This window comes from Muntiacus reevesi, chromosome 4 (genome assembly GCF_963930625.1).
Source record: "Muntiacus reevesi chromosome 4, mMunRee1.1, whole genome shotgun sequence".
Lineage (NCBI taxonomy): Eukaryota > Metazoa > Chordata > Mammalia > Artiodactyla > Cervidae > Muntiacus > Muntiacus reevesi.
Genome location: NC_089252.1, coordinates 29,269,730 through 29,285,573, shown reverse-complemented (window position 1 = coordinate 29,285,573; position 15,844 = coordinate 29,269,730). Strand labels below are relative to the sequence as shown.

At 33.6% G+C, this 15,844-nt stretch overlaps 1 protein-coding gene across 6 annotated transcripts in view; it reads right to left on the bottom strand.

Annotated features, from left to right (window-relative positions):
• The window catches only part of SS18 (SS18 subunit of BAF chromatin remodeling complex), a 70,027-nt gene that overhangs the window by 25,082 nt on the left and 29,101 nt on the right, over positions 1-15,844 (bottom strand). For all 6 annotated transcript variants that reach the window (XM_065932415.1, XM_065932416.1, XM_065932418.1 and 3 more), the window contains 2 exons: positions 8,901-9,054; positions 5,220-5,441 (listed from right to left, as the gene is read on the bottom strand). In XM_065932415.1, coding sequence (XP_065788487.1) covers positions 5,220-5,441; positions 8,901-9,054 — 376 coding nt within the window. The remainder of the gene's footprint in view (positions 1-5,219; positions 5,442-8,900; positions 9,055-15,844) is intronic.

Sequence of the window (15,844 nt, the reverse complement as noted above, 5' to 3'; positions counted from 1 at the left end):
ATGTTACTTTATTAAAAAAAAAAACTATTAAAAGAAAAAGGAAAAAGTTTTAAACGCTGTGCTCTAATGCTATGCAGACTTAAGTGTTAATGGGCAAAAGTATAATAATATCTGCAAAACACTCAGAAATGCATTTAAAAAGAAGATGCCATTAACAGATGAGTAGAATACAGAGGGCAACGATACAGGTACAATTCCTTGAAGTTTTCTGTACATTTGAAATTTTACATTAAAAAAAAAAGCCGGGAGAAAAATTTTAAATTAATCCTAAAAGAATATATGAAGACTTCTCAAAACTCAACAGTTAGAAAATAATTCAACTAGAAAATGGGCAAAAGACACGAAGAGACATTTCACTGAAGAGGATATACAGATGGCAAATAAGCACGTGAAAAGATGTTCAGCATGGCCAGCCATTGGGGAGATGCAAATTAAGGCCACAATGAGATGTGATCTACTACTCATTTTTAGAACAGCTAAGATTAAAAAAAATTTGACAATACCAAATGCTGGCAAGGATCTGAAGAAAGCAGATCCCACGTGCACTGTGCTGCTGGGATGGTAAAATGGGAGATACTTTGGTAATCACTTTGGCAGTTTCTAAAAAAACTGAATATATAACTGGTAGTAAACCACTATATAATAAGAGTAAATATAACAACCCTGGCTATGATAATATTTTTTTGCCCTTTATATTTATATCATAAAGATACTGAAAGAAAAATTACCCACTACTCTAATGTCAAGCTTCTAGATCAGATCATTATCACTTGCAACTTATGAGCTAAATGAATCAAGACTTTCTTAATACTGTTCAAACAAAACTAAAGCCAGAAATAAATTAGGTCTTATGGCTAAAGAAGACAATAGCCAATAAACAGATCTCAAGTTCTCATTTTTACAAAAAAACCCTTGTTCTCATTTTATGTAAATTATACAAATAATTATGGAATTAGGCTTTTTAAATGCATCATCTCACTTAATCTTACTTAAGAAATTAATAAAATTAGACAGAGGTCCCATACACAGTACTCTATGGGGCCAAGACTTAGATCCAAGTCTGAAGAATTATATACCATACCTGGAAGTTGTGAAATATATGCTTTAACACAAACATAACAATTTTTGAAAATCCTTACATTTGAATATATAATATGTAAGTAAAATGGTGTTAAAATCTGGAAAGCTATAATCACTAAAGCCTGGGAATGAAAAATATGCTGTTTCTATCAAATGTTAACTGTTGGTCCAGAAAGCCTACCACTCCACTCAAATTAATTAGACTTTTAAGAAACATCTTTCTGGGTTATCATGTAACATTTGGTTTCAGTTCCCATTCACTGAAAAGACAGATCTGCATGTCTACCCCCAGGTTTTGTTCTAGACACCAGGACAAAAGAGGCAAACCTCTGCCTCTTTGGAGCTGTCTGAGTTGCAGTGGAGCGAACGCTCTCTACTTAAGTGAGTAGATGCAACACGTAAGAAGGTGATCAACTGTGAACATGAGCCTTATTCCTAAACTTCAAAGTGATCATCACTGAACTTAATATGGGAAATAGTTAAAATAACACAGGAAGTAGATCGGATTAACTATTTACAACATTGTGCAGCAATTTAAGAAAGAAATTAACATTAAAAACTTGCTAAACCACTCATCTAAAAACAGCTGTCCTCATAAAAGAATATACACTAAATGCTAAATTTAAAAATATTTGCTTTCTCAATTCATACACATAAAACTACAACTAAAAGTAGGTACCAACTGCAATGCCACTGTCATGTAAGTTTATTTAACTTATAATTTTTTAATGACCATGAATATAGAAATCAGTAAATTTAATGAGGCCATGTTTGGTATGGTAGGTCTACATGTTTTCACTATATTAGACTTTGCATTAATTTGGTTTACTATTATTTTTCAATTTTTCAGTAAAAATGAAAACAGCTTTTAGAGAATTAATGACATCCAAAGACATTCCATAATTTCATTGCCAGAAATGATGCTTTTACTATAACACTAGTACACAATGTCCCCTTTTATACTGGAACTATGAGTATAAATTATCATGCTGCTTCTCCTTCCTTTTTTAAACAATCAAAATGATAAACAGAAAATGTATAAGATATCTATCCTTTGAATTAATTTCAATCAGACTCCAAAATACATGACAAAATTTTTAGATGAGTACTTTTTTTCTCCCGAATTTCATTTTCAAAGCAGGGAGAAAAAAAAGAAGGAAATGAAAGGAGAGAGGGTAAAAAACAAAGTCACTTCAAAACTACCAGAATTAAACACATCTAGGTCTTGACCAGCAATGTTCTATTTAGAAAACTATGACATCATCAGATAAAGTACCCAAATATGTCACCTAAGTGATAATTATTAACGTGACAAAGGTTAAATAATTGCTATTTGTTTTTAAAACACAATTATCACTGTGCTTTTTCTCCCCTTTGTTTGTCATTGGATAGATTTAATCTAAGAAATCCCACTATTTCATTGTTAAATATTTAATAAATTTCATTGTTAAAAAATAAGTGGTTTAAAAAAAAAAAAAGTGGTTTTAACATTTTGTTTCTAATAGCTCTTGATGTAGAGATATGTATACAGAAATAAGCAGATAGTCAAAAGGCCTCAACATTTTGAAATCTGAATTAACTCAAAGAACAGCAAATAATATCTCAACAAATAATAACAAAAAATTTTTAAAGTAGAAAACATTTCCTTTTATAGAATATTGGTATTCGTCTAAGCTTTTCTTTATTTTAAAATGTAGTCTCTAATTTCTTTCACCTATTTATCAAAACAGAAAAAATTTAATGTAAAACATGTAGCTTATTTGTATAAAACTAAGGAAAGCTTTTATAATAAAATAAATATTAAAACTTCAAATAAAATTTATATCATGCTGAACAAGTTTTTAAAAATCCAACAGGTAACATGTAATTAAAGTATTCTTATAAGGAATTCCAAAATATTTTTATAAGGAATTTAACTGAAAAGTTTTTTATTTGTGATTAAGAAAGCAAGTATTGCTAAAAACTCATATAACTTTCCCTCCTTTTTTCCATGATAATTGTAATCTTCTTTGGTGGTTCTTGATTCTGAAATGTCAAAATTTAACTGAAAAGCTTTATATCTGTCCTAAAGAGATTTTTTAAAACAGCGGTAATTTCCTCACTAACATCCTCTTTTCTCTTTTGAAATGTAGCTTTTATTTCTAAATCAGATCCTCAAAGTCATGTTTTATACAGTCTATTTTCTATTCATAAATTCACAAATTATGAGAACAAAGAAAAAGTAAAATAACTTCTAAAAGAAGAAAAAACTATACATTGATACAAATAGGACATTTTTCAGAAGAACACTGTGGGGTATTGGGGGTGATGCACAAAATAGGTGAAAGAGATTAAGAGGTACAAACTTCCAGGTATAAAACAAGTAAGTCACGGTGGTATAATGTACACATAGGGAATATAGTCAATAATATTTAAAAATTTAGTTCAATAACAGATGGTAACTGGAATTATGGTTATCATTTCATAATGCATGAAACTATCAAATCACTATGCTATACACCTGAAACTAATACTGTATGTTAACTGTAACTCAATGAAAGAAAAATAATTTTAATTTAAAGAACAGTAATAGCTGGTGGCTATGTTTTGAACAGAAACTCCTATAAAACTTTAATTCCTTTTTCCAAAAACAGTAAAACTATTTTCTCCATACACATTGCTGCACATGTTATTTTTCTTCTTCAAATCTTAAGCGCATGCTCAGTGGCTCAGTTGTGTCTGACTCTTTGGCAAACCTATGAACTGTAACCTGCCAGGCTCCTCTGTTCGTGGGATTTCCCAGGCAAGAATACTGGAGTGGGTTGGCATTTCCTTCTCCAGGGGACCTTCCTGCCCCAGGGATTGAACCCGGGTCTCCTGCACTGCAGGCGGATTCTTTACCACTGAGCCACCAGGGAAGCCCCTTCAAATCTTAAGAAGCCATATCAAACCGTGCTGTAGCAACACCCATTTTCGCACACGTGCTTTCTAGGAAGTGAGCCAGCATCACGGTGGCTGCTGTAAAGAGTCGCTATTGCTATTGTTTCGCTCTCTGTCCTGGTAATCAACTGTACAGGAGGCATCTGAACCCCTCCTGATCGAGCACTGACTGGATCTTGCTGTGGTTTTGAACCTTTATTTGATATAACTTAAAAAAGGAAATATTCCATAATGGGCACTCAACACCTTTCAGGGGAAAAGAATGGAACAAGTGCCAGTTCTGTGAAGCTATGTTCATTGACAATTTGTTCCATTTATTTGCCTTTGTTTCTGGTGTATTTTACCAAAATTATAGAAAATATCTGTAGATTTTTAAATCACAATATTATTTCATCAAAAATAATGATCAACAGATTAACATTAACTTCATCTAAGTGTATTTTGGTGATTTGTTTTTCATAAGCTAAATCTAGAGAATTTTATTGCAAATACATTTAATTCTATCTGAGACTCTTAACCTCACCACATTTCATAATTGAAATAGCTTTAAGCTGGCAACAGGCCAAATGTTTAAACAGGCAATTAGCAGAACAGAGCGCCACTTACTGGTTTTTAGTTATTATTCACAAGAATACTTAAAAGAGAAACATGATAACAATTTCATTCTCTGAGATTGGTAATAAACTTTAATAGACTTCACACCACTCTAATAATACAAGAATACAGCAGCACCTCCACTGAACATTCTAACAACAAATTATCTTAAAATTACCTTTAATGCTGAAACACAGCATCAGAAAACATTAAATCAAGGAAGACTCAAAGAAAATTAATATATTCTTCACAAGTAAAATGAACCACAGAGCAGATACTTTTTAAGGAATGTACTTAATAAAACAAAACTTTATTTTCTCAATTCTCTAGGTCTAACCAAATGTTGTTATTCACCAATCGGCTTCAAAATCCAAAAATACTGTCTCAAATAAACTGTCCAAACAATATAAAAATAAATAGACTTAAAAAGCTAAACTGAGCAATTTAATTCCTAAATGTAAAAGAAAAAAAATATTTTCAGCTGATTTCAAACTTGATGTTCCTTTTCTGAGTATGACTTACTTCAAACTTGTGTTTTTGAAAATCAGCTAACATTTTGAAAAGACTGATTTTCAAAAGCTAATGGAGCATGCTAGTCAAGAAGGGTATAAAGAAAGCTAACTTACCTTGGTTTGGTTGCATACTCATATTTGGTCTGGGGCCGTAGTTTCCCATGGGCTGCCCTTGACTCATGGTCATCTGGTTCTGTACTGGCATGCTCTGGGATGACGGCACGGAATGGTTGTAACCTCCCATGGACCCATGGCTACTTGAAGGCATGTTCATGGAACTGTTTGTCATATTAAGTTGATTGGGTCCAGGTCCCTGCATAGGCATATGGTTGGGCCCTTGAAGAAAAGTGATCAGAACCAAAATATGAAAGTTAAACAGATGATCTCTACAAGAGTACCTTAAGAAGCTCTTTTTTTTGCATTAATGAAATAGTAATGCCAAATGATAACTTGAGTATTGAATCAATAGCCAAAGAAGTAAATGCTTTACTTGAATGATAGCAAATACTGTAAGGTGGACTACTATTTTCATTTTACACATTAAGAAACTGATGTTTTGAAAAGCCAGAAACATTCTAGAAAAATTAAAAAAAAAAAAACCAGTATGAAGGAGGACTTGCTTTATAAGAGACCAAAACATATGAAGCTGAATTAAAAGTGTGTAGTGCTAACACATAAATGAACAAATTAACAGATCAATGAACCTAGAGCACAATCTAAAAACTGACCCAAAAGCACACTCTGGTAAATGACAATGGTTCTGATACTAAGTATCTGTGAGCAAAAGAAAGATAATTCAGTAAGTGATGTTGTGACAACTGAGTAGACATCTGGAAAAACACAGGTTGGATCCCTACCATGTTTTTTCTAGCAAAACTAAGTCCAGATGTATAAAAGAATTAAACATTAAAAAAGAAGAAAGAAAAAGTAAGGAAACCATAGAAGAGTATTTCAAACTGGAGAATTTCTAAAATAAACTTAGAGTGGAAGTGCTTTCTTAAGTATACAAAAAAACCTCAGAACTGTAAAAGATTTATAAACTAGAGTACATAAAAATAAAACATTTGCACATGATCAACAGAGCAAAATTAAATAACAAAAATATTAACTGGGAAAAATTATTTACAAGAAATATCACAGACCAAACTAATTACTTAACATACAAACTAAGTAGGTAAAAGTCCACCAACAGTAAACAGGCAAAGTACATATGAAACATCAGTTCACACAAAAGCTGCAAAAGGGCCATAGACATAAGAAAATTCCTTGTTTCATTTAATATAGTAAAAAGGCAAATTAAAACCATGAGATCCATTTTTCATCTTTTAGATTTGCAAAGATCAAAAGTTTTGTTCCAACTATATTATGAAGAAAAAAGCACTTTCATACTTCATTGGAAGACTATAAATGTAATAAGTACTATTTTTATGTAGACCAATATGGCAATAGCTACCATATTGTAAAATGCATATACCTTTAACCTAGCAATTTCAGTTCTGAGACTTTATCCTATAAATATACAAGTTTTTGAGTGAATATGTATATGGATACAAAACTAAGTTTGTTTACTTATTTATTTATATTTCATAGGCATATTCACAGAAGCATAATATTTAATACCAAAAGACAAGAAATAACCTATATTTCTATCAGAAGGAAATTATCCAAATAAATGAGAGGCATCCATAAAAAGAATGAATACAGTCATCAAAAACAATGAGGCAGCTCTTTATATATTGAGTGGTCTCCAAAAAGTATCTTTATATACTCTTGGTCTCTAAGGGAAATTTTTTAAGAGGTAAAAATATGAAATATAATACTATCTAACATATGCTACCATTTGTGTTTAAAAAAAAAAAAAAAAGGAGAAAAAAGAATGTACACCAGCACATGTTTTAAAGGGTAACTAGACACCAATGACTATCTGGAACAACGAGTCTGGGTAGATAGGGGCTGTGTGCCTTTTCGCACCTTTTGATTTTGGCACCATAGGTATATATTATCTAGGTTTTTTTAATCTGCTAAATTTATTTTAAAGGAAGATACGTGACCAAGATCAAGCAACATATAAAGAGCACTACCACTTACAAGATAAAATATTAAAAACAAAACTAAAATCAGAAATTAAAAGCCTAGATACAAATTTGTGTGCATAAAAAGGTTGGCTAAATACCATATGAAACTTATTAAATATAAACAATATAACTAACTGGACTTCCAATTTCTCCTACACCTAACTGAAAACTTTCTAACTATGAGCTGTTTTAGTTGTTCTCCAGTATTCTGGACAACCTAGGTCGTAACTGGTTGAGAATCCCTGGCTCACAAAGAGATATCTTATTCCAGATGGCATTACACAAAAACCAAATGTCATGTTAACAATAATTATATTGCTGCTTGCTTGCTTCCTCAGCCTTTGGCTTGAATGTTACCTGGAAAAGTTGAACCAAATTCCTAATTAAAGGCACAACCATTAAAAAAAAAAAAAAATCACAAAACTCCCCTGACTTGCTAACCTGCACTGGCACCACCCCAACAGTTTAAAAAAACAACGTGTCCTGATGATCTAAGTGTGGACAGAGCAAGAAGCTTCCTTCGACTACAACCAATTCCTTCTGACTACGACCAGAAGGAAGCAAGAAGCTTCCTTCTAACTAGCACCAACAAGGTGTTATGTCTTTAACCCTGCCTCCACGTGGGGTGAGGGCCGTGTGGGCCATGACTGTGGAAGCCCCAGAAGGAGAGAAAGTTCCCACCAAAACTCCCCCTCCTCCGTGACCAGTCAGGCACACACCGACCTCCTACAGCCAGGCCACCCGGCCTCTTCTGCTCTGTGCCTTCTACATCCACCCTGAACACCAGTGCTACCGACACAATCAGCTGACACTGTCCTAAGGATGCTGACACTCATTTTAAAAATAAACTTCTCTGTGATTTTAATTTACTCTCACTATTGCTATTTGTATAATACTTTATGTTAATGAAAACAACCTTTGCTTTTAGAAAGCAAAAATATTCTCACATTAAATGTAGAAAACAAAAATTATGGGTGTGTGACTGTTGTTACAAAAACAAGATAATTTAAAGATAATTTTCAGATTAAAAATTCAACCCAGCAAAAGGTGTGTAAATCAGCACCTGATGGTCTGAAAGATATTTTAAGTAGCTCTAAACTTAAAATGGATAAACAGCAAATGATGCATTATATAAGAAAGCTGACACTTTTCAGCTTTTAATTTTGCTCAATTTCCATATTTCCATTATGCTATAAACATATATATTCATAAAAATCCAAGCTCAGTTTCAACAGACCAAAGAGGAAATACTAAATACATTAGCACTTTAGAGAGTGTTTCGTTTTTATCTCCCCATGTGGTATTTTTTTCAGCAGTACTATTTCTGAGATCAATAAAATTTCAAGTAAATACAAAACTCAGAGAAATGCTATAATACATTTTTATAAACATTTTCATTCTTAAGCCACAACGCCATGCCTTTTTTCCCCCCCAAAAGCTTCTAAAGCCAGCTGTATTGCATAGTTTCAGACAGACTAAATTTAGCCAGTTCTGTTCATCAGAGGAATGCTGTGTGTCAGCTACATCAAAGCCCAAGGGCAGCCTGATAAACACTGAATACAGGTCACGTAGCTCTGTAGCTAACAAACTCTAAGAGAGCTTGGACTCGGGGGCATTCAAAGCAGTTTTGTCATCAACAATCTAAGTATCCCTTGAGCCCCCATGTCGTTTCAGTTGCTAAGCAACTCTGGTGTTAATGTCTTAGAGGAGAGAAACTTACCAGGCATCTGGCCGTTCATCTGGTTCTGCATGTGTGGTGCCGGAGGACCCCCACCTACCATTCCATCTGAAGGCATGTTGTGAGCCCGCGGAGGTGGGGGAGGGCCACTCGGACTCATCCCTCCGGGACCCATAGGCATATTCTGTGTGGGTGGCTGAAAGAAGACAGTTTAGTAAAACAAGACAAACAGTCAGACTAATATATTAAAGATGCATATGGTGTAACAGTTGCCTATATTATTCAAGTGAACAGGAGCAAAAACACACAAGTGTTTCAACTTATTCTGCTGCATTTTAATCATGGGCTTATTCACATTGTGTTTAATACGCTCCAAAAACTTCACAGGATCATCAGCATGGATGTATCCTCTGACCACCTTAGACCAAAAGAAGAACCACAACTGAGGTATATTTTACTTTACAGTGAAAATTTAAAAATTGTCATTCAATACAAAAAGAATTCTTGTTTATCTATCAAGATTTCTAAGGTGCCCACTATTGCTATTTCAATTATACTTTAAAAATCAAGTCTCCTTTCATTATTGATATATTGGGGTGTATTTACTCTTAGTGATGTTATTTTACCTGAAAAGATACAGTAACAAAAGACTAAGGGACAAAAACTTCAAAATGTGATATATTTTATACTGTTGGGAGGGGGGTGGTTGTGGAGGGGGAATGTTTTAAACCACAGAGTTGCAGCTCAGCCCAACATTTTTGTGCCGACTACTCCTATAGATTGGAAACATTACTGACGGCCTCCAAGGGTACACAGACAGCTGCCTCAAAAGGATGCCTTTGGCAAATTTCCTAATGCAAGTGTGAAGAAAATCACTGACTAACCTTGAGAGTTCACAAAAGGGCAAAAGGAAAAACACAGATATAAGGTAAGGTGGTCTGTAAACTTGGCTCCCTTCTTGGGGATTTTTGGGCAGAGAAAGAATATAGTTTCTTTCCAAACCCCAGTTTTTTAAGCCTGTAAGAGGATACAGAAATCTTACCTTTACAGATCTATTTTGTTTTCTTTCTCTACTTGTCTGTGTTCTAAACAGAATGTCCATTTCTACAACTTCAGTCTTCCTCTGACATGTTTACTATGTCTATACTACCCAGATTTTGCAAACACAGTCCTCCCTAGCACACTGACCAGATATACATTGTTCTTTAGACATCACTTGTAAACACTCAAATCTCCAACCACCTCATAACCACCAACATTTACAAAATTCAAAATCTTAAATTCATAATCTTAGTTTCTTCCACTACTGAATCCAATCCAATAACTGCTTATTAAATATTTCCTCTTCAAGTCTTATCTTAAATTCTTTATCCAATTTGTATTCTTTAAATACTTTGCTCCATTTCAAAAAAATTACCAAATATCAACTTGGTGTCACATATCTCACTTTTAAATCATCCTTTCTTTATCCTCCTTCAATATGGCTGAATTGACCCTCTAGTTTGAAAATCAAATTCCTTCCTCCTATTATCTTGTCCAAATTTTTTGTTCAAGAATTTGTGCTCTCACTCTCAGTAGATATCAGTTTCTCATCTTCTTGTGATTCAACTCATAAAACACCAATGTTCTCAGTTCCCATCATAATAAAGTAGCTTGTATCAAACGAACCCTCTTGCTAGTAAAAGCTTAAAATCCAGATAGGCCACTCTCTCCTTCCGAGATGGCCCAGACTCTGTCTGTGGAGTGTCATTCTCTCTAAATCCATTTCTTACCTATCACCTGGTTCTCACAGAATTCTTCCTGCCATGAGACATCAAGAACCTGAGTTTCATCAAGTTCTGAAACCAGGAGGTGGATCGAGAAAGATCTTGCTATGATTTATGTCAAGGAGTATTCTGTCTATGTTTTCCAAGATTCATTACTTTATATTTGTGCTTCTTTACCTGGTTAGTTATACTTTTTGAAAACGGCAAAGAAAAACTGTCTCTCTAAAAAAAACAATCTAGATAAAAGTAAAAATCTAGATAAAAGTAAAAATTTGAAGGCACTGAAAAGTGACGTACACAGAGAGGAACAAGAGGGGCTACAACCCTTAAAAGAAGGGAAAATAGAAACAACACAACCCCACAGCCACGCTGGCTTTTCCTGACTTCACTGGGGAACAGGAAAACAGAGCCCACGTAGGAGGCGCCAGTCCTACGCAACTAAGACAGAGATTTTTGGCTACCGGAGAGCTGGGAACAAGAACAAAGTCCCAGAGAGAAAGAACCAGAAAGAAGGTGAAGATTCAAAAAAACTAGCAGAAAACAGTAATTACAACAAAAAAGAGCTGAGAAGAGATTCCAGCTCTGCCCTGTTCAAGGGAGACAAAGATTGGAGTAGAGGTCCAAGTACATCAGAAAGGCCTTCAAACAAGTTCATCCCTCTGTTAAGATTTCAAAAGAGCCTTTATTTGGATTAAGATCAAATTTAAATAGATCAGCCCTACCAAGTCCAAAAGCCCTCAATTAAAATTAAAAGGCATTCTACAAAAAGTAAGAGATGGCCAACACTCATCAGGATGGCTACAATAATTTTTTTTTTAAACTACGGAAAATAACAAGTGTTGGTAAGAAAGTGGGGAAAATAACTCACATGCTGAAGGGATTGTAAAAGGGTGCAACTGCTGTGCAGAACACTTGAGCAGTTTCTTAAAGAGGTAAACACAGAGCTATCAAAGGACCTAGCAATTCCACTGCAGGTATAGATCCAAGAGAACTGAAGACATACATTCACACCATATTTAAACACGAATGTTCACATAACAGTAGGGAAAAAAAATAAAAGTTCTTTAACCGATGAATGAATAAACAAAATGTGATAAATTACCTACACAATGGAATGTTTCTCAGCCACAAAATGGAGTGAAGTACTGATACACACTATAACACAGACACATCTTGCAAACACTTGTGCTAAGTGAAGATGTCAGACTCAAAAGTCTACACATGGTATGATTCCATTTATATGAACTGTCTGGAACAGGCAAAGCCAGGGAGACAGAAAGTAGACTGATCAGTCTTTGCCAGGAGGATGGGCAGAGGGGAGAACTGCAGCTGATGGTCAATGGTCACGAGTGTTCTTTTTGGGGTGATGGAAGTGTCCTGAAATTAGATAATGGTGATGGCTGTATACTCTGTGAATACACTGAAAACCACTGAGTTGTACACAATTCCTCACTTTATTGTGCTTCAAAGATACTGTATGTGTGTGTGTTATAAATTAGAGGTGTGTGGCAACCCTGTGGGAAGCAAGTATACTGTTGTCATTTTTCCAACAGCATTTGCTCATTTCAAGCTTCTGTGTCACGTTTCAGTAATTTTCACAGTATTTCAAACTTTTTCATGACACTATTGTATTTGTCATGGTAGTCTGTGAGCAGTGCTGTTTAATGTTACTATTGCAAAAAGATTACAACTCACTGATGGCTCTGATGCTAGTGAGCATTTTTTAGCAATCAAGTATTTTTTAATTAAGGTGTGTACACTGATGTTCAGACACAGTGCCAATGCACACTTCACAGACTATAGTACAGTGTAACACAACTTTTATATGCTCTGGGAAACAGAAAAATTTCTGTGACTAGCTTTATTGCAGTATTCATTTTATTGTGGTGGTCTAGAATGGAACCCATAATATCTGTACTTTAAAAGGTTAAAATGGTGAACTTCACACTATGTGAATTTTATCTCCATTTAAAAAAAGAGAGAGAGAGTAGATGGAAGACCAACAGAAATAATAGAAAACAGAAAAAAAAAGACACACAGGTCATTCACATTTTAGAGTTATATGAGAGACTTTAATAATGACTGATATGTTCCAGGCAAAAAGCAAACAGAATAAATGGAGAATTTCAGCAAAGCCTAGAATTCTTAAAAGAGTAAAATGGAGCAACAAAAGTGTAAAATAAAATCACAAATCAAGATAGAAAAAATGTAAAGAAAATACAACTCAAAAGTGTTAAAGACATGTATGCCATGTTAAAAAGGCCTAACACACATCTAACTGGAGTTACAAAAGTGTTCTCCACTTTTTGACACTTATAAGCAGTAAGAATGCTGGTCAAGAATTTTCCAAAGCTAACAAAAGACATGAGTCTCTAGCAAACGTATGAAGCTCTACAAACCTCAGTAGGATATGAAGCAAACACAGCTAGACATATCAGAGTCAAAGTCCTAAAAGCCAAAGTCAAAGTGAAAACCTTAAAAGTAGCCAGGGAAAATAAGTTACATTACCTTCAGGGAAAAGGCAATCAGGCTAAAAACCTATTGTGTATCATAAATAACGGAAACAGAATTAAAAAAACCAAGATCTTTAAAGTGCTAAGACAGAAAAAGAAAATAATAAATCAACCAACCTAGAATTCTATGCTAAGAGAAAATATACTCCAAATACAAAGATGAAATAATAACAGTTTCAGATGAATGAAAGCTGAGATAACTTGTTCAATTGAAAAGGATTCATCCAGCTAAAAGAAAATGGTCCCAGACAGAAGCACAGAACTAGAGGAATTAACATAAAGGAATGGAAAGGTAAATATGTAAACAAATAAAAACATTAACATTTAAAATAACAGTAACAATGACTAGTATAAAGATATGTAGAAGTATAAAATATGACAAAACTAACATAAAGGACAACAGAATAATAAAGTTAAATTGCTATAAATTTCTTGTATTTTTTTCAGCAAGTGTTAGAAGTACAAATTTAGACTGAAATCTAATAAACCAAGCTTGTACATGTAATCTATTGGGTAACTACTTCAAAACGTCTATACACATATACAGGAACAAACAATGCTTGATTAATTCAAAGAAGGACCAAAAGAAGGCAAAGAGAAAACCAGGGTCAGGCTGACACACTCAGACCCAATTATAGCATGTTCTGCATTAAATGTTCATGGACCTCTCATTTCAATAAAATAACGAATGTTACTGAAGTTTTAAAACACTCAACTATATTCTGTTTACAAGAGATTTACTTTAAACTTAAGGACATATAGATGTTAAAAGAAAAAGAATAATATATAAACATTAATCAAATGTATGGTGATATCACTATATATCAGACAGTTGACAAATCAAAAACTACTACTAGAAATACTAAAGGGACAGTTTATTATAATAAAAGGACCAACTAACCAGGAATGTAACAATCATAAATTTGCATACATCTTTTTACACAGCTTCAAAATCTACATCGTAAAAGTTGACAGAATCAAAAGGAAAAATGGAATAATCCATAATAATGGTTGGAGATTTTAATATACTTCTAGTAACTGACAGGACAAAAAAACACCTAATAGAAAAAAAAAAGCCTTAAAATATAAGATTTGACACCACCATTAACAACTCAATTTAATTAACATGCTTAGACTATTATATACAACAACTGCATAATACACATTCTTCTCAAACACTCAAGGAATGTAGACCAAACTAGGCTATATACAGGGCCACATAAGAAGTCAACAAATGCAAATGATTGAGATCCTATGTTATATGTTTTGAGCACAGTGGAATTAAACTCTAAATCAGTAACAGAAAACTAATAACCTGTTAATGAAGAAATCACAATGGAAATCAGAAAATATGCTGAAATGAATGAATGGTAATGAAAATGCAACATCAAAATTTGTGAGACAGAGACTTCCCTGGTGGTCCAGAGGCTAAGACTCTGAGCTCCCAAAGCAGGGGGCCTAGGTTCAATCCCTGGTCAGAGAACTAGATACCCCATGTTGTAACTAAGGCACAGCACAGCCAAATAAATATTTTTTTAAAAAAAGCAGCAGCAGCAGCCAGAAAAAATATGTGAGATACAGCTAAACCATGAAAATTTATAGCTTGAAAATGCATATTTAAAATGCATTTTTAAGAAAGGTTGAAAAATTAATGATACAAGCATCCATCCGCAGTAGCCAGGAAAAGACAGCCATCAAACCCCAAGTAGTATAATGAAGGAAATAAAATAAGACAAGTACAGAACTCAAGGAGCCATATACAGAGAGAGAACAAAAAAATGGGGAACAATTTCCAAGTCTTAATGAGGTCACAAAAATCCTAAACAAAATTTGCAAATCAAATTCAGACTGCATAAAAAAGATGATGCATTAATAACCAATGGAATTTATTTCAGGAATGCAGGCTAATTTAACTTTTGGAAATTAATCATTGTAACTCACCAAATTACCAAAATAAAAGTCATATAATCATCTCAATAAAGGAAAATTATCTGTTAAAATTCAACATCCACTAAAGACTTTAAGTCATTAAGAATGGGAACATCCTTAACCTAACAAATCTAGTTTACAAAATAAAATGTATACTCAATATCATCTTTTACTGATGAAAATACTGGGCTTTCAGGAAAAAAATAAAAATTCAAGAACAAGACAAGTATATTCATTAACACCATATAGTCAACAAAATAAACAAGCCAATAGGCAAATCAACAGTATAAAAAAAGAATAAAGTGGGGGAAAAATAAAAGATTGGTAATGACATATAATTATTATTCAAAGATAACATGATTGAGTGCATAGAAAACCCAAGAGAATCTTTAACGAACTGTTAGAACCACTAAAGTAACTAGAGACAAGGAATATATATATGTATATATACCTATATGTGTGTGTGTATATATATAATTTCTATAGTTTTCAGTAAAAAACTAGAAAACTAAAATTTTGAAAATGATACCATGTTCAACAGCATCCAAAAAAAGGTGAATAAATAAATTTAGCAAGAGATGTGCAATACTTCTACACTGCAACATTGTTGACAGAAATTATGGGGTTTACTAAACAGAGGGATATGTCATCCTCATTGACTGCAAGACTAAATATTGCGGAGATGTATCAGTTTCTCCAATGTTGGTTTAGAGATTTTATGTAATCTCAATCAAAATCCCAGCAGGCTTTCTGCAGAAATTAACAAGCTAACTCTAAA